This window comes from Pelodiscus sinensis, chromosome 5, assembly GCF_049634645.1.
Source record: "Pelodiscus sinensis isolate JC-2024 chromosome 5, ASM4963464v1, whole genome shotgun sequence".
In the NCBI taxonomy this organism is placed as follows: domain Eukaryota; kingdom Metazoa; phylum Chordata; order Testudines; family Trionychidae; genus Pelodiscus; species Pelodiscus sinensis.
Genome location: NC_134715.1, coordinates 104,537,459 through 104,562,724, shown reverse-complemented (window position 1 = coordinate 104,562,724; position 25,266 = coordinate 104,537,459). Strand labels below are relative to the sequence as shown.

Sequence of the window (25,266 nt, the reverse complement as noted above, 5' to 3'; positions counted from 1 at the left end):
TTGAATTAGCGGGTCTAGTTAAAACACCTAATTCAAACTGAGTGGGGTGTTCCAGTCGGTGCTGGCAGTCCTGATTTCATGAAGAGTAAGGGAAGTCAAAGGGAGAGTATTTTCCCTTCAGTTTCCTGCAGTGTAGACACTGCCAAAAGCTGAATTAAGCTACTTTGACTTCAGCTATGCAATTAATGTAGCAAAGTTGAGCATCTTAGTTTGACTTTGTCCCATAGTGTAGACATACCCTTAGGTACTACAGGACCACTCATTGTTTTTTAAGTTTTTTTTTTAAGTTACAGACTAACAGAGCTACCCCTCTGAGACTTTAAAAGTCACTGCTACTCATTTTAAGTCCAGTTTCAACACTATTGCAAACAATGATGCAAAAATTTTTTCAGATTTTCTTCCCATATTTTAGAAATGTTCTGCACAAGAGGTAGAGCCAAAAGCATACCTCTTGTTGGTTTAAAAATTCATCACCCTTTTTAGTGGCAGTATAAATCATTAATATTTCATTTACTTGTCATCATTTATGCTACTTAATTAATTTTTGTATCTCTCTCATCTTAGAAACTGAAACTAAATTAGTTAATTTAAGTTATGTTTTTCAGGCACTAGCATTACACTGTTGATTGGATTCAAAACACCGCAATCAATGAACGCTTTAAAATACTGTATTAGTATCTTTTGAAATTTTTATGAAAACATTTTCTTATATTGTGTAGGCACTGATAGAAAATCTGATATTCTTTCAATGGGCATTATGTACCAAACTTCCTTTGAAAATCCCAATCAGTATTGTTATGATTCTATTGAAATTTGCTTTGCAGTACTAAAATATGGTTATATGGTTATTTTTACTCTTTGATTTATTTTCTAGTCTTGCATAGTAACATCTTATAGTTATTTAAAGCTTTCTGTTATAGCCTGCTGTTTCTTCAACTGTTAATTAGCCTACAATATTAAAAATATTTTTTCTCTAATTCTTTTTTTGGGGAATGTAAAATAGAAATCTGAGCAATAACAAGATCACAGATATTGAAGAAGGAGCATTCGAAGGAGCATCTGGTGTGAATGAACTGTTGCTCACCAGTAACCGTTTGGAGGCTATTCGACACAAGATGTTTAAAGGATTAGAAAGTCTCAAAACTTTGTAAGTCTACCCAAGTGGGTGTTTTTCTTCCCCTTGTGTGCCAGATCTCTACTCAACATAAATTCCTACTTTTTTTGTAACCTTCATTTTGAAGAAAAAACTATGGCACACAGAAGCATGTCCTAGCTCTTATTTTCATTTTACACCAAGCATTTCCATTCATAGTGTGAATTCATTGACTTTGGGCCTGGCCTAGTTGAAATTCATTTGTGTGGCTTCTTGTTCACAGAAACTGTATATGCAGCTGCTGAGGCTGCTCCTGATTCTGTGAGTGGATGAAAATATATCCCTTATAGCCATGGAATTGTGCATTCTGCACTGCCACATCTTTAGTATAGAAGTTTGATTTTGTCCAGGTTAATTGTTGTTGGGAATTACACCAAAGGAAGGGGAAAGATTCATTATTATGCCCTTACCTCAATCTCTCTACATTCTGGATTACTCCTCAACTCTCTTTGGGGCTTCTCTTGCACACTAAACTTTCTAATCAACAGATCCACCTTTAGTGGTCTGGGCTCTGTAGCAGAGAAAGATGCAGATATTTTTTTATTATATCGCACCTAATATTTTAAGCTTTATTTAATTTTAGGTTTATTTTTATTTCAAACTTTTGATATTGTGACTTGCTGTTATTGTGAATCTAAGTAGGAAAATAATTCTAGGGTTTATTGACAAACAAGCACAAAACCAGCAATGCCTGAAACTGCATTGATCCTATAATATTTTTGAGAGAAATATTTCTTTCCCAAGGTTATTTTTCTTTTTAATATTCTAAACTTTCTACTAATTTTTAGACAGAAGTGCCCAGACTTTTCTGCTTGTACCCCCTCTTCACCAGTAATAAATTGTGTCTATCTGCACCTCAGAGTTCTGGGATCACTATATTAGAAACACATTGGTTTCTGTAGTTGAGATTTGTTGAGCATGTTAAGAGTGCTTTAATATAGGTGCAGGGACTGTGTATGCTTGGGCTGGGACTGCAGCCTCTGGTTTGAAATGGTTTCATCATATCCTGGATTTAGAATTTGGTTCAGTGGCTCTCAACACCCCCGCTATATAAATTGTTCCAGCATTCCTATTTACAATATGTTAATGAACAAAAGTATGGACTGTGAAATGTCACCAGAATATATAAAAATTGTAACAAATAATCATGTCAATATTTAGATTGTAAAAGTAGTTGTATTATAGCAAAAAGAGCTATCACAGTTCCTAACCAGTATCTTCACATGAGCTGTAACATTATTGAAATATTCACATAGCTAAAACACTAACATTTTAGTGAGTTTTCATTACAATAAATAGTGTTCAAAATATGCCTTGCTTTAGTTTTTCTATTGTTCTGTAATAAACTCAAAAAGTAATAGCAAAATATTTTTAAGGACATCAGAAGCAGGGCTAAACAACCAGTAGGGCCTTTGGACGATTGAGATGCTAAAGGAGCACTCAAAGATGATAAAGTCATTTCAGAGAAGCTGAATGAATTCTTTCCTTAAGTCTTTATGCCTGAGGATATTGGGGAAGATTGCCAAACCTGAGTCATTCTTTTTAGGTGACAAATTTGAAGAATTGTCCCAAACTGAGGTGTCATTAGAGGAGGTTTTGGAACAAAATGATAAATTTAACAGTAACAAATCACCGGGACCAGATGGCATTCACCCATGGCATTCACCCAAGAGTTCTGAAAGAACTCAAATGGGAAATTATGGAACTATTAACTGTGGTTTATAACTTATCCTTTAAATCACCTTCTGTACCTAATGACTGGAAGATAGCTAACATAGCCAATATTTAAAAAGTGCTCTAGAGGTGATCCTGACAATTGCAGACCAATAAGTCTAATGTCAGTACCAGGCAAATTAGTTGAAACTATAGTAAAGAATAAAATTGTCGCATAGATGAACATATTTTTGTTGTGGGAAAGTCAACATGGTTTCTGTAAAAAGAAATCATACTTTACTAATCTGCAGGAATTATTTGAGGGAGTCAACAAACATGTGGACAAGGGGGATCCAGTAGATATGGCATACTTAGATTTCCAGAAAGGCCCCTCACCAAAGGCTCTTCAGTAAAGTAAGTTATCATGGGATTAGAGGGAAGGTCTTTCATGGATGGATAATTGATTAAAAGACAAGAAACAAAAGGCAGGAATAAATGGTCAGTTTTCAGAATGGAGAGAAGTAACTAGTCCTCCAAGAATCCATACTGGAACCAATCTTATTCAGTCTATTTATAAATGATATGCAGAAAGGGGTAAACAGTGAGATGGCAAAATCTGTAGATGATACCAAACTGCTCAAGATAGTTAAGACCAAAGCAGACTGTGAATAGCTTCAAAAAGATCTCACCAAACTAAGTGATTAGGCAACAAAATAGCAAATGAAATTTAATGCTTAATAAATGTACAGTAAAGCACATTGGAAAAAATAATCCCAACTATACGTACATTATGATGGGGCTAATTTAGCTACAACTACTCAAGAGAGAGATCTTGGAGTCATTGTGTATAGGTCTCTGAAAACATCCACTCTGTGTGCAGCAGCAGTCAAAAAAACAAATAGAATGTTGGGAATCATTAAAAAGGGGATAGGTCTACCATAACCATTTTATCTAAACATCTTTCTACAGTTTATTACGCTTACTTACCATTTACTAAATTTCATCATATAATGCATTTAATGTATGAAGGTTTTCTTAAACATTAACCATGCTGATATTCAATATAGTTAAACATTTCAGAAAATAGAGAGAGAGTGTGAGTGTGTATGGTAGATCTTCTTTAAAGTAATAAACGTTAATCCTTTCTTTTTCAGGATGCTAAGGAGCAATCGTATAAGCTGTATAGGCAATGATAGTTTCACAGGATTGAGTTCTGTCCGTTTGCTCTCCTTATATGATAACCAAATTACTACAGTTGCTCCAGGTGCCTTTGATACTCTCCATTCACTCTCTACATTGTAAGTTATGTTATATTTTTAGCTTTTCCAGGACTTGAAGCCACTCACTAGTTTATAACATTTGTATTTGTTCTTGCATTGTATGTTAAGATTCCACTAAAGAAAAATGCAACAGAATATCAGAAAGTCTCTGTCCTGGGCCATTTTGAAGTACAATGCCTGTATTCACATACAAATGTTAATTCAGGCAAAGTATTTTAACACTTACTGACAGTGTTCCTTGATATTGACATTGATATCTTTAATGTCTCAGAACTGCATTATTTAATATTTTTCATGAATGACCTTGGTACAAAAAGTAGAAGTGTGTTAATGAAATTTGCCTGTGACAGAAGTTTAGAGGCATTGCCAATACAAAGGAGGAGCAAAATATCATAAAGAAAGAATTTGATGTCCTAGAGAAATTAATAACAAGAATTTCTGCTATAAACTGTAGGTTAATCAGTTGGAAACGAGAGTGAGAGAGAGAAAGCTCTAGGTGAATTAGTCAGGCTCAGGAAGATGATAAGCCAAAGTGATGTGTCTGTTTAAAAAATAAGTAGCAGCAAATGTGATCCTTATATGTATTTCAAGTAGAGTTAGGGAAGTATTAATGCCATTGCACAAGGCACAGTAAGATCTCACCTTGACTACTAGGTACAGTTCTGGTCATCCATATTTCAAGAAAGATTAATTCAGCCTGGAATAGATGCAGATAAGGGCTATTAGGATGATTAGGGCAATGGAGGACCTCTTGTATGAGTAGAGATTAAAAGAATTTGCCGTGTTTAGGCTGGCAAAACAAAGCCTACATGAGAAGATATGATTGCTTGCTGTAAATACTTGGAGGGTAGAGGGGGTAAACACTAGGGGAAAAAGCATATAAACTGACATAAGCAAATAGAGACTGAGGATTATAAGATGGTTTTTAACCATGAGAGGAGTGACGTTCTGGAGCAGTCTTCTAAAAGTAGAGGGGGCAAGCTAATTAGTTTTAGGACTGAGCTTCATAGATTTTTGGATGAGATTATGACAGGATTTCCTGTGATAGCAAGGGACTATACTCATTTCCTCAGAAGGTCCCTTTCAGGTCTGTGCTCCTTTATTTATGCTAGGTTTTTAGAAAATATTCGCCATGACTGCCAAAAATAGGGAAGCTTCCAGTAGTTGAAGCCCAAGGTGACTGGTCTCCTGTAGTCACTGGCATTCTGACAGTTTCCATTTTTTTTTTAAACTGAAGTTCATAGATAGGCTAAAGCTTACCTTGAAACTTAACTTACTCTTGCTGTATGATGGAGCACTAAAACACAGTCCCATTTTCTATAAAAAGAAACGGCTGTGCTAGAAGTAATACATTTGAAAGGGTTGTCTGCCTTCACATCTTTTCTTTATGTAGCGGGAAGAAAAGAAGAAGGGGAAAGAGAAGAAAAAAAGTGCCTGTTTAACAAAGTCAGTTTACCAAAGAAGTAATTACTGTGGGAAGCAGCACTCAGTAAAGTATTTAATCCTCTTTCCACATAAAATGAGACACTTTACACCTAGTGACTAATTTGTGCATATTAAAGATGGCATGTTTCTAAATAATGGAATTGTCAATAGGCTTGTGGTGAAGTGAGAAGATGCCAAAAGTACTCAGACTTGTAGAAGTAAATTCATTTTTATAACTGGCATGTAATCAACTTAGCTGTCAGTTTAGATGAGAAACTTATTCTCTGGAGCAAATATAAGATGGAAATCTTGAGATGACAAATTAATGAAATAGCTGTTATCAGGTTAAAGCTTAATAGTATAAAGTAATCAGCCTTCATCTCTATATTAAGTTACTGCTTTATCAGTGCAGGGTAGTTTGACAGCAAGTCAGATATTTGACAGGTTTAAATTATTTCTAAATGAGCTATATCAAGATTCACTGCACAAATCCTAAATTGCTGCTCTCAACTTTGGTTTGCATATGGAATTGTTTGAATAATTTCATTTAGAGTTAACTTTATGGAAATACACATTAAACTTTCTAAAATGAAAACAAAGTTACATCATTGAAACTAAATTATGTATTATTTGCATATGGTTCTCAGAAACCTCCTGGCCAATCCTTTCAACTGTAACTGCCACCTGGCGTGGCTGGGAGATTGGCTGAGGAAGAAACGCATTGTAACTGGAAACCCTCGCTGTCAGAAACCTTACTTCCTAAAGGAGATTCCCATCCAAGATGTGGCAATTCAAGATTTTACTTGTGATGATGGTAAGAAATACACTCTGGATCTGTCAGAGCAATATAGTTCTGCACCTCTCATACATTTAACATGCCATAGATCAAGTGGCCCATATTACAGGCATCTTTTTTATCATTTCATACACTTTGATCCCAATTTAACTCCTGAATAATCATGTCTATTCAAGAAGTAGAACGCACCCAAATGTAGATGATTAAAAGGCATGCAACAGGTCATATACATCTGTCAACAAGCCTTTTGAAAATAACAGTTTAGTACTGCAAATTGGTATTTTGAGGTAGAAATTTTGAGATGGAGATTATTGAACTGACAACAGCAGTACAAATGAAAATGGTTTGAACACTGACACTTGAATTCAATACTTTCTTTCAAGCTAAAAATTCAAATAGTATATTCTTGCTCAGTCAATGTATTATTGATTTATTTTATATTTCTCTGCAAATATTTGGATACTCGTCTCTGACATCCCAGTCCTCGTAATTCCAAGTTTAATGGTATGTTTGCTGATACTCAAATGTATAACTTTCCCTAAAAATAATAAGCTGCTTTTATTTACTTGAAATTACTGTATTTTTTAGAAATCACTGCATATATTACTTTACTACACTATGCTCAGGAATTACTTTCATCAGGCTTTTTCTAAAGAATATGACTGTTAGAGTGCATTTAGACAGCATTCTTCTGTCGGAATGAACTACGCAATTTGCACTTTGCAAATTGCGTAGCTTATTCCGAGTCTAGGTCAAAATAAGGCACTCTTCCGACAAATCCCTTAACTGAGGATTACAGGGATGCCAGAATAGTGGTCATGTTTAAAGATGTGGCATTGCTATTTCAGGATACTTCCGGTATTCTGAAATAGCACCTCAGTCTAGACGTACCCTTGAATATTAAAACAGCGTTGTATTTAATAACTCCATTTCAAATTATATCATTTAACGGCAATCTCTTAGGGCACGTCTACACAGCAGGGATAAAGCCGAAATAAGCTACACAACTTGAGCTACGTCAATTGAATAGCTTAAGTCGAAATAGCTTATTTTAGCTTTTGGCGCTGTCTACACAGCATGAAGTCTGAGGTAGAGCACTCTTCCTCCGACTTCCCTTGTTCCTCGTAAAATGAGGGTTACAGGAGTCAGAGTAAGAAGTCCTCCATCTCAATATTATTATGACATTATGTCAAAATAACCCCTTGTAGTGTAGACATGGATTGTGTTATTTTGGAATAATGGCTGTGTAGACGGACCCTGTATGATTTCCATCCATAGAGCTACTGCAGTACAGAACCTTCATGTCTGTAAAGTGAAATTAAATATGTTTAGTTCCTGCCAGTTCATAAATGCTCTCTGCAGAGCAAAGCTTTATTTATCTGTTTCCTTTCACTACTCAGGAAATGATGACAACAGTTGCTCCCCATTGTCTCGCTGTCCTGCAGAATGCACTTGCCTAGATACTGTCGTTCGCTGCAGCAACAAAGGCCTTAAGGTTTTGCCCAAAGGCATCCCAAAAGATGTAACTGAACTGTAAGTAGCACAAGTTCTTCCTTTTCTTAAATGCCAAGTTCAAAGTCATATTGGCTGATTCAAGAATGAGGCAGCGTAAGTATGCAAAATGAAGAATTGATATTAACCAATCAGCTGTAGTTTGAGACTTTATTACTTTTTAGAAACTGACCTGTAAATCAACCAAGAAATTTTTATCAAAGAAATTTAATATCAAACATTCTGTTTATAATGGTAAGAGGGTTCATATAATTAAGAATTATTCTAGCATTTCTAGAAATTCTTGTATTCCTATGGTTAGTTAATTTTTTTCTTAATATAATAATTTGATATCTGTATATGTGTATTTAGGATATATTTTCTTGCTTATAGAGAAAATACCACATCGAATTTTCATTGTCGAACATAAAAGAAATGCAGAGAGTAAATAACATAAATAGCATCAGGACAATTAGCTATTTAAAATTATTATAATTTTAATAGTCTAGGGAATGTTTAGTGACATATTTAAGGAAAAGGGTAATGTTTAAATTTTCTCTCAGTTCTCCAGTGGAAGTTTGTTTATTTTAATAAAAATGTTGTGAATTTGGAAAAAATAATACAGATTCAACCTCTCTAATCTGGTACTCTCTGGTCTGGCAACATCCATGGTCTGGTGTGATTTCAATTAGCTGGATATCCACTTATCATCATGGAGGGGGGATAACGTAAGCAAAAACAGTCTACACTGCCCATCCGCCTCAGCTGGAGTTAGGTGTTGCATGGCTAGAGGTGGGGGGAAGGTTGTGAAGGAGCATGGTCTCAGGGAAAGTGTTGTGGCTTTGGGTAAAATGGGCGAGGCTTCAGCTGCCTTCCTCAGCTGGGCCTTCACCCACTGCCCATATTTATCATGGATGTAGCCATGTTTTCTTGCAGTCCCATAGAGTTTGTTTACAGCCACCAAGTCCTGGCTCTCAGTATTCTGTGTTGTTTAGCTCTAATTTACCCTAAATGTCTTCTAAGTGCCTAGTAAGCAGTGTAAGTGTTGATAATGCTGCTAGACAACACTGACCTCCCATGGTTCGGCTAATTCTTTGGATTGGCACCAGTCAAGTCCCAAGGGTGCCAGACTAGAGCAGGTCAACCTGTAAAGATTGAGTAGGAGTAGGTAGAGAGCCTAATTCAAACTACCTACTCTGTGCTGCGTGTAGCTGCGGGCACGGAGTCTGCACTAAGGGGGATTTAAAAATGGCGGCGCCCGGCAAGATGCAAATATTTAAATCCCGGGCTTCATTTGCAACTTCGAATGCCTACATTAGCCACCCTAGTTCGAACTAGGGTGACAGTGTAGACATACCCTTAGATCCTCAAGGCACTGGTCATTCTATTCCTAGATATAATTTAGTAGTGCAGATTGTTTTTTCATGTAGCCAGCTACTGAAATGCTCTATGTATATGCACTATAAAGATTTTGGGATAACACAAATTTTACACTAAAAAGAATGTAAAAGTTCAGAAACAAGTTTAGAAAATGGGTTGTGACATCTTTGAAACTTCATCTTACATATTTTAAAAATTAAAGAAACATCTGGAAAATTCAAGAATAATAAATACCTTTTAATATTTCATCATCTTCTATCATTACAAAGAGTGTCAGTTAATAATTAAACACACAGGAAGGCTTTGAGGTATTGTCCATCCACTCTGTTTAATATTACAATTCATTAATGTAAGTATTTTCTTTGAAAGGCAGCTTAAGTGTGCACTTCAACACTTTTATACCGTCCTTGTCTTACAACTGCAATTATTCAGAAGGTTTTAAAACATCAATCACTTGTTTCATGGTAAAAACAGAATACCACAAAAACTACATTTGTCATTCCCAAACACAAGCTAGTGAGAATTATTTTTGGCAGGCTAGTGAAGAAAAGGATAATCTTTGTGATCAATTTTTTTAAGTACCTTAATTAAACCATTGCTGCCTAACACATACATTTGACCTAAAATCAGGAACAATGACTTATTCAATTGTACATAAGATTTGTTTTCAGAAGTATTCCAGGAACATCTAGTGTGACTAGGGATATCAACATGTAGTTGAGTTCACAATTACCCAATAAGCCCACACACATTCCCCCTCCCTTGCTGCCTCTGCATCAGGCAGAGAGGGAGACAGGAGAGAGTGCCCATGAAGATCCGGCTTTTAAGCCAGCCCAATATCAGTTACTTGCTACCACCAAGCTTCTCTCTGATAAATTTTATTTTGGGCAGTCCCTCCTTGTGCTCTCCTTACTGGGAACAGGATTCTCCTGGTAAGTACAGCAGATGTTCTTTGGAGAAAAGTACAGAAACTCCTATTCATCACAGCTACACTCCAGACTAAATAAACAAACTTGTAATTTATTATTTACAATTACAGTAAACTTCCTATAATCCGGCACCTTTAGGACCTAGGGGGTGCCAGATTATCTGATATGCTGGACTATCAGAAGGGGGGGGCTATGAGCTGTCTAGGGTGGAGTGGGGGGGATGCTACCCCAGACCCCTCATAGCCCCCCCTTCCGATAGTCTGGCTCTGCCCTAGGCAACTCCGATTCAGCTGCTGTTGAAACTGACCAGCGGCTGACTCCAGGAAGCCCGGGGAAGAGCAGCTCTGCCTTGGACTTCCTGGAGTCAGCCGCTGATCAGTATCAGCAGCGGCTGAATCGGGGACAGCTGGGGTGCTGCCAGGTTGGTCCCGCAGCCCCGAGGGGCAGCGCTACGGGACCTACCTGGCGGCACTCCAGCTGTTCTGCCCCCGGCTTCCCCGATTCAGCCACTGGTCAGTTTTAGCAGCGGCTGAATCGGGGAAGCTGGGGGCAGAGCAGCTCCAATGGTCCGGCTGCCCGGAGTACTTCCGGGTTCCTGATGGTGCCGGACCATCAGATGCCGGACCATCGGAGTTTTACTGTAAAACCTTTGAATGAACTTTGTAAGTGCTGCCTATTGTTCTTTTGAAGCCAAGGAAAATCTTCTGGCTCTTTTTTAATATACTTTTTTAATATCCCAGCAGACCAGACCTATGCAGCCCTGATGGATTAGTCTCTGGAATCACCTTTCTTAGCAGCTTCAGCCAGCACAACCAAAATTAGCTTCAGCTAGAAAGTCTCCATTCTCCCTCCTCCCTTGGTCCTTTCCCACTGCTGATATTCAAACCAATATTCTGGGATGGCTCCCAGCAACCCAATGAGCTCTGAGACACTGAGTTTCAAAATGCTAGTTCACTTCCACCAACATATCTTACCTCCTCGTACTTACCATCACCTAACATATTCCTTAAAGTTCTCCACCGTCCCAAACAACCCAAAATGAAAATTCCAACATTTTATCATCTCTAATCCTCAGGAAAATAATAAAAAATGTGTAACTGTATTAGGGATGTGAAAGTTTACCGGTGTACGTGATTAACCGATGAGGCAGAGCTCATTGGTTAACCTTCACGGTTACACACAAGCTCCTGATATGCACATGAAGCCAGCTTAAAAACCAGCTCCCCGTGCACTCTGTCCCCCGAGGAGTTGCCTGCCTCCCACCCCTGTACTGTTACCTCTCTATCTGCATCAGAGGCAGCAGCCTGGGGCGGGGGCAGGTGGGAGCCACCTCCATGTGTAATTGCTGAAATTTTCAATAGTTACATGTTTATTTAGTTAAACCCATTTTAACATACTTAAATTGTATAGCCTTCAATTTTAAACAAGTTAAAATACAGGAGCTGCTCAATTATTATTTGAAAGAAATTAAAATTTTAAAAAATAAACCAAAATTTATTTAGCTAAATATGGATAAATATCCATTTGGGCATATATTCATTTTCATGTCTGTGTAACATATGAGATGCTGAATCACAGTCACTGTCAAAAGGAACAATTTAGACCCTTTAAGTATAGGCAGCAGGGACATTTACAGGCAGTCCCCGACTTACGCAGATCCGACTTATGTCGGATCCGCACTTACGAACGGGGCTTTCTTGCCCCGGAGTGCGCAGGCAGCGGTCCCGCCACCTCGACCTCCGGGGTGAGAAAAGCTGTTCCCGGTGCCCCTGGTCTGCTGGGGACCGTCTCCAGCAGACCAGGGGCACCGGGAGCAAAGCCGCAGCCGCGGCAGGGTCCCGCGCCTCTGAGGCTTTGCCAGGAGCGAGGAGCGGCACTAGTGGAGCAACCCAGCAGCACCCCAGCTGCTCTGCCCCAGGCGTCCCCAAGTCAGCCACTGCTGAAACTGACCAGCGCTGACTACAGGAAGCCCGAGGCAGATTTGCTCTGCCCCGGGCTTCCTGGAATCAGCCGCTGATCAGTTTCAGCAGCAGCTGACTTGGGGACGCTTGGGGTTCTTAAGTTGCATCTGTATGTAAGTAAGAACTGGCGGTCAGTTTCAGCAGCGGCTGAATCTGGACGCCAGTTCCGACTTACATACAGATTCAACTTAAGAACAAACCTACAGTCCCTATCTTGTACGTAACCCAGGGACTGCCTGTATATCCACAGTCATCAGAGCTATGTGAACCTGGGCCCAGCCACCAACCAACCCATGTGGCGACTCTCCAAGTCACAGGTGCATGTCCTACAGCACTCTTGACTTCTGACGTAAGTCAGCTAAGGCTATTTGAAGCACTCCTCTATTTCCATTCTTTATTTTTTGGAGAGTGTTTTCCCCTTGTGGTATTTGATTCATCTTCACTAGCCGTGGTGTTCACTGCTGCTGAGAGCATTTAGAATGGTCCCATCGCTTATGTATCTATCAAATCTGGTACTCCAGTCCGTCATGGTATTCCTATGATTGTAGGTATGACATAATAGGCTTACTATTAGAGGTGGGGCAAAAAGCAGCTATCTGAGAGAACTCATTCACCATTTTTGTCCAACATAATAATGTAGCTGTACCCACTATGAAGGACCAGATTGAACTAATAATATAGCTTTTAGCTGTCAAGTTCAGTTTCTATTTACAGTAGCATAACATCCAGTAAACTGTTAGAATTGCTTGTATAAGCCTAATGTAATCTTGACTTCCTAAGAGCATATTGGGCATATACAAGTTGATTGTGCCATCTATCCTTAGCCATCATGTCATCCTGCTGTTGAAGAAGGTAAAACTGTCACCAGTTGCAGTAGTAAAACTGAAACTTTGTGTAGTCGCATGTATTTTTAAAGCATCTATCTGAACCTTATTTATTGCTTTAATACTAACTATTTTCTTGCTGGAAGTATTGATCTTTTAATTAGGTGAATAATAGTTCATTATTTTATTTTTCTGTTGTAGTTATTTGGATGGAAACCAGTTTACCCTTGTTCCCAAAGAACTTTCTAACTACAAACATTTAACTCTTATGTAAGTAACCTTAAAGTATCATTTTGTGTGAGATTGATCAAAAAGCTGCTCTTCCATTTAATGAAACAGTTACAAGAAAAACATAAAATGTAACCAACCTTTTAACAAATATAGCCCAAAGGCACATTTTATAAATTGGATCTTTTTAGTCCAGTGATCACAACACATTTTATTGCAAAGTAAATAGGCAAGAATTATAGTAAACCTGCAAAGAAATGCAACATCTCACTAATGTTCAGTAGAATATGATAGCTTCAGTGCGTTTTACATAAACATACAGTTCTAGCTTCAATAAAGGCATGAAATTATTTGTTACAGAAAAAATTGTCATTTGTTTCACAAATATAATGCTACATTTCTACAATTGAGTAGCCTGCCACAATTAAGTCAGGACACTTCATTATTATTTCTAGCTCTGCTGCTGACTTGCTGCGTGGTTTTGAACTAATCGCAAAGCTCTTTATGCTTCAGTTGATGCCTTTATAAAACAGGTGTGTGGGGCGGTAGCTGTGTACTTCTGAAAGGAGTGGGGCACCCTCACAGCCCCCTGGGCCTTTGGAATTGTTGGGCCCCAGGGCAGTTGATCCTTTCCTCCACCACCACCTTTGGTGGGCCTAGAAATAATACTGCTTTCTCTGTGAGATATGTAGGCAGATCTTCAGCTGAATTGTCACAAATTCAGTGACTTCAGTGAATCAGCTGGAGTTGAACTCTGTAAAGTTTTGAAATACCTACTGGCATTAGGAGCAGCCACAAATTAAAAATTAGGCAACAAATCAGTGTAACATTCTAAAAATGCACCAGCTCCTTTTCGATGCCTTATTCTAGATTAAATGATACATTTATTTTCTATATGTAAAGAATGGCTCTCATTTTTACAGAATTTCTGAATAGTATGAGCAGTTGCACAGTTCTCAAATATGTACAGTCTAGGTCTGCATGGAGTGTTTGTGGATTCGTGCTGCAAGAGGTGCAGGAGACCTACTTTGCAGTATGTCAACCTATATAGAGCATGCATGTAGGTTACTGTTTGCTGTAGTGATAAACACTCCTGCATCATATTGGCCCACAAGAAGCATGTCTGAAGGTAGGATTCTTTGGAGTAGCGATGCTCAACGCATTGCCATGTATTTTAATGTTGAAGGCTCATAAAACAAATGCAAATTACAATATCAGTTGTAGTATAATTATTCAGTCAGGCTGACATTTCAATAAATAATTTTGGAAGCGTGCAAATGCAAAACAAACTGCAAAATTGTTCAGTCAACAATAAGGTATATTATTAAGTTAATATTCTGAAATTCTGGGTGAATATTGCAAAAGTAACAAGCCATGTATTACATTTTTGGACAAACTGTTCATATTGAGAGATTATCTGTAAATTCCTATCTTTTCTTGTATACGTTAAAAAGGATCCAGGTGATTGAGGCATTCTTGTTTCATAAACCTTTTTTATGTATATTTTTAACCTTCGTGGCAGGAAATGGATGATTTTGTCAACTTACCATGAAAACCCCCAGGTCAATCATCATTCCAGTAGCATTGTGATTTACAACGTATATTGCCATTGGTTCCTGAGTTAGAATTCCACTATAACATTAAACAATAAGGGTATGTCTAGACAACATGCCTCTGCCGACAAAGACTACCCGACATAGTCAATGAAGCGGGGATTTAAATATCCCCCGCTTCATTAAAATAAAAATGGCCACTGCGTTGTGCCAGCTCAGCTGATCGTCGGCACAGCGCGGGAGTCAAGATGCTGATCGGTCGACAAGGAATGCCAGAGCCACTCAAACTGCGGCTATGCCTTTTAAATGTAATAAGAGCTGCTGGGGCTGGCCATTGCGAACAGGGATTGCTTGGTGGCAATGCTTCTCAGCAGTGTCCCTATCTCCCCTCCTTCCCCCTCCCCCCCCCCCCACTGCCTCTGGCAGTGGGAGGGAGGGGCAAAAGGCACCCCGGAGACAGTGCTGAGGGACACTGGCTTTTAAGCCGGCTCCCCTCAGGACTGATTCCTGTCCCCCCACTTGCTGCACACCACAGAGAGCACAGCACTCTGCTTTTGAGATGTACAAGAGCCCTTGTACATTTCAAAAGCAGAAGTGCCCGCAGTTGGAACCGGCGCAACTGGGGACTGAGCAGTCCCTTCTCACACCATTTTCCCACTGTGCCTCTGCCTCCCCTGCACCTTGCGGAGACGGTGCTGAGGGGAACCGTCAGTTCCCCCCAGAACCAGCTCCTGCTTCCCTCCCCCTTGCTGCCTCACTCTGATAGAGGCAACAAGGGTGGGAAATGACTAGTTGGGTTGCTACTTGACTATCCGATAAGTATTTGCTTATCAGATAATTGACTAGTCACTTACATCCCTACTGTGCCCCAGTCCAATATTCCATCCCATGGATCTATCCTCCTTCACTTCTTTTCTCTTTCTGGTTCCAAGTATATTGTGCTCTATTTTATGTGGCTGACATGTTGATGAGTACATTATAGGTTTGTCATCTTAGGTTTTCTAATGGCAAATGCTGATGAAGAAGCCTGTTGCATACCATTTCTGCCATTACTTATTCAATAATACTGATAGACAATCATAACTAAAGTATTGATAAGAGTACAATATTTGAGTTAATGTCGTTGTTTGCTTAGGAATGCTCTAAAAACAATAATGAAATAATCAACAGAAGCAAAGCCAAGAGAAGGTAGAACAACGGTATGAAAATGTAGAATCAACTACAGTTTCCCTTATCATGATTTATTTCCAAATTTTCCACATCAAATACAGTACTCTTTAAAGTTTGTTTCACCAGCCTTCTTAATCTAAATAAAAGGGAAAGATTTTATTCATGAGAATATGGAGCAGCCACAAGAACTTCAAAACTTTCATCCATGCAGACCCAAGATTTCACATGTTATTGGAGCATTAGAAATGAGGTACAAGGTTTGGGAGGAGGACCTAGTTTAAAATAGCTAGACCTATGCTTTGAGACCTCCTAGATTAAGGATGTCTGGTAATACATATTCATATTTCATTAGGAAGGTAGCTAGGAAGATTTCCACTTAAAATTATCTACCTACATCTCTATTCCAGGTTCATCTGATAGTGAACATGATAGTCACTGGCATTATATAAGAATGCAAGATATTGAATTGCTTGGCCTTTTATCCTTTGAAATGAGAATATTTTCATTTATCAGTGTAAACTCTTGCTTGGTTTGTATGTAGCATGTAACAATAAATTTTATTTAAAATTATGTTAATAACAATACTACTTCTACTAATAAAAATAATATGCTATTTCAGTTCTAGAATAAGGTGTTTCAGAATTTGTGCAATCGTTTTAGGGACTGAATTTTTGAATTTGTATTTTGTAGAGATTTAAGTAACAACAGAATCAGCACTCTTTCTAACCAGAGCTTCAGCAACATGACTCAACTGCTCACTTTGTAAGTTTAACTGTATAACAATGAGTGTATGAATCCATAACAATGTTTATTGTCTTGAAAAGAAAAGGCAACACATTAATATTAAAACTTGCTTGATTTGGAGGCTGTAAGATAATTGTTTCTGAACTGGTGATGAAAGCAAAAATGTACATTTGATATGCTCTTCATTGTATGTATGTGTTTGTTTGTTTGTTTATTTATTTATTTGTCTTATTTTATATGCTTTTAGAATTCTTAGCTACAACCGTCTGAGGTGTATACCTGCACGGACATTTGATGGGCTGAAGTCACTTAGATTATTGTAAGTAGTTATTTTATGTTGAAAGAAAAATATTTTATGTAATAACAAACTTGGAAACCCATATGTCATTAATAAATCTTCAACCCCCAATGAGTACTTGAACAAAAAAAAATTACAAAGAATCACAAAATATTACTTGGCTGCTTTTTATTATTCAATTAAAATGTGGATCAGGGAGTATAAATAGGTGCATACAAAGAGTGTTCATTGCACCATTTTCTGTTCTATCTCTTGTGTCTTTTTTCTCTTACGTCATGTTCTTTCTTGAAAGATTCACTGGTGTATATCTTAAAATGTCCTAGTCTAGGTATTTTATTTTTGCCATTAGATTTTAAATGCATTTTAGTATTCTCTTAATAAATTGCTTACTTTCTTTCACTTAATTTTGAGTAATTTTCCAACACAAAATTTGATGAACAAAATATTCTATACTTTAATCCAGTTTATTTTAACAGACAGACTTCTATTTTAGTTTTATTTGTGTGTTGCTTTAAGTTATTTAAGTGTTTGGTGCACAATGCACCACTTCTGTCTATAGACTACTTCAAGTGTTTGCTGTTCAGTATCAGAGCTATAAGATTGGTCACCTGATATCTGGAAGGAAGCATAAATCTAATTAGGAACTAGGTTTTTTAGGGCTGGTTCTGAAGGTGGCAAAACTTGTGGATGGGTCCATATCAATAGGCTCCAATGTAGTGGGCCAGAGAGTCCTGCACAAGCTCATTCCTCATGTGAACAAGCTAAGCTGAGCCTATTTGTTGACTCAAAGTACAACTGACAAGATTTAGGATGTTGATCTTTTCAGCCATTCCAGTGGTGCAGAACAACCAACAATCCAGTTTTACCATCTGTTAATCAATTTGCCTCATTGAGTTTCCTGCTTGCACAGAGCCACTGAAGGTATTTCAGACCCAATCCACATCCTGATTTATAGTTGGATCAGGGCCTTTGGAGGTATACTTCTTTAATTGCCAGCCATGCATGTCACCAGGTACTGCTTAGTTTCTGGAGCTGCATGCCTCTATCAGATTTGAGGGAATGGCATTGGGATAGAGAATATTTCAAGCCATAAGTTCATTTTCCTTGCTTTTCCTGCCCTCACCTAGGGCTCCTCAGAACTTCATTCTTAGATGCTCCTACTACTCATTAGGAATTTCTTCCAAGACCCTTCTCCTCCCCTTCCATTACGACCACCTTCCCAATTGCTGATGCCCCATACCTGACAATTTCATACTGCCTGCTAAGCGCTGTTTCCATTATTACCCTACAGTTATCCTGACCCTACACTCTCTGTGCCTCAGCTCCATGTCCCTCCCCTTACTTTCTTTCAGCTAATATATCCCCGACTCTGTTCTCTCCCCTAAGCAAAATGTCCCTGCTCTTCTCCTAGTAGATTTGCGCTCTTCTCTAGTTTATGCCCCAAACTAGTGTTTCTCTCTCCCCCAGTTTAGCTATCTTGTCCCTATCTTACTTTCCTCCTGAAAAAAATCTCTCTGCACACCCATCCTCATAGCAACCCTGGACATCATTGCTCCACTCAGCCAAGTTAAACATGTTTTGTCTTGCCTGTGTGAACTGAAAAAGACACACCGTGAATGACAAGGGCTAGTGAGGATGGAGACACATATAATGGGGATTTCTAGTCATATACCAGCTACTTTGTAAAATCTATAAACAGGATAACTTGTCAAAGCTCTCAGTGGTAAAAGGAGGTAGGCACCTGCCACCCAAGCTATCACCAGTTGTACCCCTTTGATATTCAAACCTGGAGCATGTTCTAATTGCAGAACCACTCACTCTAGTCCAAAGCCCTAATAGAGCATCTGTTGTATTATTCGATAATCTACCGCAACTGAGAGCAACTTCTGTGCTTTGTAAAAGTGGTGTAAGCTTCCTGCTAGTGTCAACACCTGCTTCCTAGCAGGTGATTAATTCTCAAAGAAGGCAACTCAGGTAATAGATTGGAGGTACAGAAAAGGTGATGAAATTCTTCCAAGCACTGTACACAAAATGAGATCTACCCACATGACTCACCAAAATGAGACAATTTCCCACAGTATATTGTTCAAATTATTTGAGAAGCCAGTTTGGCTTCTCCTATATGGGAGTTCAGTATTCTTAAGGGATCTGCGAAGTTCTAAATGCAACCCACTTACGGCACCAAAATGAGAGGCCACTCATAGTAAAGTGAGCAATTCTGTGGTTCCCCCTCTTCTTTCTTACCCAATGAATGAAACATTTTAAAAGTCCTAATTAATATCACTAGATTCTGAGTTATTATTACCAGATCTGACTGGGGCAGTTCACACACCTCAGCTATTATTTCACTATCTCATATTTGTACCATATTACTCACATTTGAGGTTTTTTTTTTTTCCCAACCACCACAGCTAGAGTTTTGCTGTTTGTTTGTTTTTTAAATGAGAGTCTGGAGGACAAGGTAGTAGCTTCAGAGATGTGCCTTTACAGCATACAAACACCAGCAGTTTCCAAATCCTGGTTCAACCCCTTCAGCTAATCACTACCCTTTGCACTTCAAATAACTACTCCACCAAAGGGAGTTCCTTGTTATCAGGACCTGACCTCCACCAAGTTGTGATCCTGTCAAGATGGCAATATTGAAGAAGAATAAGGAACTCCAGACTGATTCAGAAAATAGTATTATACAAACCAACCACATAACTTCATAAGGACCCATGCAAGAACCCTGTTCAATTGTCCAAGTCTCTGAGTATCCATCACAATCATTCTAAATCCTTGCATTACGCAAATGCTTCAGGCTATCTGACTCACATAAAAAGCTGCTGCCTCAGTAATTATGAACCCCAAAACACAGCATATGAACTGCAGCTCTGTTACTATCCTCCACCAGTAAAGGCAAAGAGAATGGAGAAGGGATGGTAGGATATTGATTTTTGCAGTGGAACCAGCAGTGTGTAGTATGAGGTATTCTTTTTGTTGAGGCCACAATTCCAATAAGCCAGTTCAGGCACTTGCACATGTCAATGGGAGCCTCTCTGCAAAAAGTGGTGCTCAGCTGATTGGTGTTGCCTGGAACCATACCCTGCCTTCCCAGGGTAGAATTTCAGGCAGATAGGGAGGGCAGCAGCCGTGAGCTCCAGGACGTGGCTTGCTTTCCATCCCTTCCCTAGGAGGCTAAGGAAGTGAGGGGAAAGTACTTGCATTCCGTGGGTGAGATTATGCCAATGAAACACGAGATATTTAAATCCCCTCTTCATTAGCAATTTCGGTCGGCTACATTTGCATCCCTAGTCCCAACTAGGGAGCAAGTGTAGATGTACCCTTAGTGTCCAGGGCATGGGATGAAAAGCTAGCCGCGTCCTGGTACGCATAGCTTCTGTGTCTCTTCTGCCCTTTCCCCCGCCCCTCCCCACACACCTGTCCAAAATTCCACCCTTACTGCCTTCCTGACCTGAGGGCAAGTGTACATGATTGCCATATTAAAGAACCATGCTTCCTCCTGCACAGTGGAATCACAATTCCCTACTGTCGTTATAATTAGAACAGGTCAGATATGAAGTGTGATCCAGGTCTTATGATACTAGTCCTGAAGCCAAGGTTCAATTCTCATCTGCATCACAGACTTCCTGTATGATCTTTAGCAAGTTGTTTAACTTTGGTGTGTCTCTGTTCCCTATCTGGAAAATGGAGATAATAGTACCTCACTGCTTGTGAGAATAGATACATTAAATATGCAGATGCTGTGATCACATGGGCCACATTAATTACCTTAGAAAGACTTTTTTGTATAAAAATGACTTCTTAATTTTTTTTCAGGAAAAGAATTTTATTTGAAATCTGTTGGTTTTCCAACAATCTGAAAATCAAAATTTCCAATTTCAGTTTATTGAAAAATGTCCAGTTATCCCACTGGGAAAAGATGAACAGAGGTTTTGGTTTTTTTTTTCTACTTTACTGTTAATTGAAAAAAGATTCCTGCATGAATTGCCCTTTTTAAAAAAGCCCTAGTTATATGTTGTTTGTTGGGGGGGTAGGAGTGTTTCTATCCACACAGGCAAGTTAGCATGTTATAACGCAGTGAACCAGATGTTTCAAATCGCGGTTACTGTGTATTGTATATACAGGGCATTAGTTAGCACCTGGATTTTGTTTTTATATCATGTTTTTAAAAACACCTATACAACTTTATTCGTAAACCTGATATATGTAGAATAGATGTATGTGTGAATGAAAGCTTGCGTAGAGAGGGAGGGAACTCTGCTGAATAGGTCTGCCCAGTATGACTGACTCAGCCTTGTGTACTTCATCAATAAATAATTTTATTTTGTGATTATATTATCAGTTACAGACACACAATTGATTTTCATGAACCTTTGTTGCATATGTGTTTATCAGTGTATTCAAAAAGCAATAAAGAGCACAAACACAATCCGTGCTATTCTAGTTGAGCTGCTGTAAAGTTAAATAATTACTTTCTCTGTTTTTCCTGTTTTGAACTCACTGAGTACTACTGTGTTAATAGTTGATCTGCATCTCTCTTAAGCAAGTTTTATTTTTAATTAAAAATAAAATGTTAAGTCCAAATTTGGAACAAAAACCTGATAGGCAAAGAGATGGTCTTGGGAAGGCTGCAAATCCACAGGAAGTGAAATTGAATGTGAAACTGAACCAAGTTTTTAAAATCACAAGCCTGCAAAGTTAAACTGCTGAGTTCTATACATATATAGTTTTTTTAATTTACCTATTTTGGTCATTTTCCCCCCTTAGGTCATTACATGGCAATGATATTTCTGTTGTTCCCGAAGGAGCTTTTAATGACCTTTCAGCATTATCACATCTGTGAGTATTCAATCATATATTATTTTATGTACATGTATATTGATCTCCTGCTTGGATCAACATTTCATGGAAGACTTTTTTTTCCTTGAATAACATCTTGCTATTTTGCTCAGTTTTCTGTGAGCTACAAAGAGCAAAGGTGAATTGGAACCATTAAATGTGCCCATTGATGTTTAGATGAAGATATTGAATCTGATCCTTGCAAGAGGGGAGAGGATTTATTACTGTGTCCCTGAGTTTGACATTGTTAAACAGGTGCAGTTTTTAAGTGTCTTTATCTGTATTCATCTGTTTTGTTGTAAGCAACTAATGGTCCAACTTTGTGTCAGATGTATTTAGCATTTGGGAATGTCACAGAAAACTGAAGGAGTACTGATTAAGTTTGATGTCATCCTTATTTACAATATATTCAAATGTGCTATCAGGATGACATGTGCATGAAGACAGATTAAATCAGTATGAGGAATTTGAAAGGGACAAATAGAGAGATGGAGGTTATGAAAAAAGAGTGAAATGAATTTATTTTATACAGTCAAAGTAAAATGACAAAGTGGTTTTAACCCTCTGAGTTTTTGTCTTTCCCTTCCCTGATTCCAAGATGGCAGCCATAAGCATCTTTGGTTATGCTCTTCAGAAGATTTTAAAAACATGTATGATCATATAAGTTTGACTTTCTCCTTATTCCCCTCCTCCAAAAAAAAAAAAAAAAAAAAAAAAGTTGTTTGCCTTTTGTACTGGCAGTTAGACTTTTGAGTGGACTATTTTCCTCATCACAGCTCTACCTGGTGACATTTTTGTGCCATCTTGTGGTGACATAGCATTGTCTCACCATGTCAGCTGACAGAGCCTACTGCTTTTTTGGAGCAGTGACTATGCATTATGCATTCCAGCTATCGCCTCCCCCCTGCCCCACACACACACACTCTCTCTCCCCCCACACACACTTCTAGAAAGGATAAAGTTCTATCATGGTCTTCCTCCTCATCTCTTCTTAAGAAAGGATATTTTACTCCCTCAGTCTGAAGCTGGAACATCACTCTTCTCTTGGGAGCATATTCCTTCTCTCAGAGAAACATTTCCTCTTTTTCTCTGGAGCAAGAATAGGGAGGGGGGAATATCTCTCATATGAGTAACATGGCAATAAGGAGATAAAAAGCATCTATAAAATTGGGTCTATTTTTTTATTGCTCCTCATTCAGCTTGACTGAATAAGTGGGTTCTGCAGAGTAAATCATAGAAGTGCTTCCTGTTAAGTCTGGCAGAATGTGGAGCATTTCTGCAATCTTCACTCTGTTCAGGGCATTTGAGCAATGCTCTGATCATTTCTCCTGGGATCATTTTTCTTTCTCAGAAGGCCCAGTGGTGTGGAACAGTCTCAAAGGCAGTGGAATACTAAAGTCATTTCCGGGACTGCCTATTGAAAAGGTGGACACATTCCAGACTTATTTCTTTATGCCACCAATATAACTTCATTTCAGCACAATAGGAACTATGGGTTCACTAATTTTATAAGTGACACACTGAATGTATTCTCTACATTAGCCGCAAAACATTTTGCTCCCACCTACGCAAGTTGTAAGAACACTTGTGCTGTCTAGCACGGAAACTTTGACTGTTACAGAAGGCACTTTACAAATTAAGTAATTCAGAAAATCTTTTAAAATGTTTTAAACAACAAAATTGCTCAAATTATTAAAAATAAATTTTTAACTGTTACATCCAACTGAATTCAAGATAAACAGGCTTTCCATAGAGCCCACTCAGGGGAGAATGATCCAGTGGAACTTGCTAAAAATGTTGTATTACTTCAGATTGTTAGTGGCAGAGACCTGTCCCTCCCTAGCTGCATATCTTTTGGGCCTGCCTTTACTGATGCCTTCAGTGCTGAGCTTGCTTGGAGAATCTCCTTACATAATCATGTTGAGGAGATCAGCAACCATAGCTTTATATTCTTTGGCAGAGCTCCAAAGAGGAAATAATTAATCAGAGTTTTGTGGGGAGAAAGGTAAAAGCAAATGATTTATTCAGGGCATACAGCAAAGGACTGGAATTGAGAAGTATATTTTAAAAAATAGTTTTCCCCAGTTTTTGCAGGCTAGGCTTAGGCCCCAGTTGACGATCCACAGGAGTACAATGGTCTTACTTCATCCTTAGGCTAACTTAACTTCCCACTACAAAATTTCTTCTGCAGATGCTCTTTGTTAAACTCAAATAAATTGGCCATTTAAGCATAAAGGGTGATACTGAGCTCATTAGTATCAATTCTCCAAAGTCCATACTGATATAACTAGGAACAATGGCTAGCATTCTGGCAAAGTTTGCTGCTGAGTCCTAATTTGAAAGCCAAGATCCAGGTAATCCATGTACTGCATTTAGGTTCTAGGAATTTTCTGCTGATAATAGATTTGGTTTTGTTATGTAAAACAAATACACAAAACTCTCATCTTTTTCCTCCCAGAGCTATTGGAGCTAATCCTCTGTACTGTGATTGTAACATGCAATGGTTGTCTGACTGGGTAAAGTCAGAATACAAAGAACCTGGTATTGCACGTTGTGCTGGACCTGGAGAAATGGCAGATAAACTACTTCTCACAACTCCATCTAAAAAATTTACTTGCCAAGGTACTGTTTTGTATTTCTTCTGATGTGACTACAGATTTTGAAATTGTACACCTGAATAGTTAAGTTGTGAAATGATAGAATAATCCTATACTCTCTAAAGTTATTCATCATAACATCTTCACGGTTGGGTCCTTTGCCATGGGCAGATCCAAAGTGGATACTTCTCAAATTCAAAGTTATAAAGCCATTGGTTTCAGCAAAGAGCATATCGACCTATGTAGTTCCTTTCTGACAAAAGTTGTAGCAGCTGCTTCTGTGGTTCACAGTGAACTATTATCCCAAATTGCATTGCTGCCTGTCCCAAACTGACACTATTATAACAATTATCTTATTCTTCAAATAATATAGTTTCACTAACTTCTGGTACCTCATTCTCAGTATTTCCAGCAAAACTTGGAAACATTTTCATAATTATTAGGTAAGTGAGCCTTGCAGTTTTTGCTGCATCCTAGGAAATGGATTGGATTATAACTAATATTGTGTCTCCAGCACTAGATGCTTCAAAGGGAGTACAAGAAGCATGAGATAATTGCTCTCCATGATGGTCTCATCCTATTTCCCAATAGGTGAGAGTGAAGCAGTCATTTTAAGTTTTATCTTTTTGCCAGTACTCTTTTTGTTCACATAAGCTTTTATTATTCTGGATGTTGTTATCAGTCACTTTTATGAATCTGATGCTGCTATTCAGTCTCTTTTAAGAATCTGAATAAGTTTGTGGCCTCAAAGGGTCTGGGATATCCTAACGCTTGGCTCTTGTGTGAAACAGGACTTCTGTTATTTTACATATTATTTTTTCCCCACTCCATTTTTCTTCTTGGTTTTTCTTAAACTTCTTAAATGTATAGAGTACTTTTGCTACACTTCGTCTTTAGATTGTTAAATACTTTAAAGTATGGATAAAAAGATCCATAAATACG

At 38.4% G+C, this 25,266-nt stretch overlaps 1 protein-coding gene across 4 annotated transcripts in view; it reads left to right on the top strand.

The window, feature by feature from the left end:
* The window catches only part of SLIT2 (slit guidance ligand 2), a 388,563-nt gene that overhangs the window by 310,336 nt on the left and 52,961 nt on the right, over window positions 1-25,266 (top strand). For all 4 annotated transcript variants that reach the window (XM_075930670.1, XM_075930668.1, XM_075930671.1 and 1 more), the window contains exons 17-25: window positions 1,004-1,147; window positions 3,961-4,104; window positions 6,159-6,325; window positions 7,708-7,840; window positions 13,094-13,162; window positions 16,534-16,605; window positions 16,835-16,906; window positions 21,656-21,727; window positions 24,186-24,349. In XM_075930670.1, coding sequence (XP_075786785.1) covers window positions 1,004-1,147; window positions 3,961-4,104; window positions 6,159-6,325; window positions 7,708-7,840; window positions 13,094-13,162; window positions 16,534-16,605; window positions 16,835-16,906; window positions 21,656-21,727; window positions 24,186-24,349 — 1,037 coding nt within the window. The remainder of the gene's footprint in view (window positions 1-1,003; window positions 1,148-3,960; window positions 4,105-6,158; window positions 6,326-7,707; window positions 7,841-13,093; window positions 13,163-16,533; window positions 16,606-16,834; window positions 16,907-21,655; window positions 21,728-24,185; window positions 24,350-25,266) is intronic.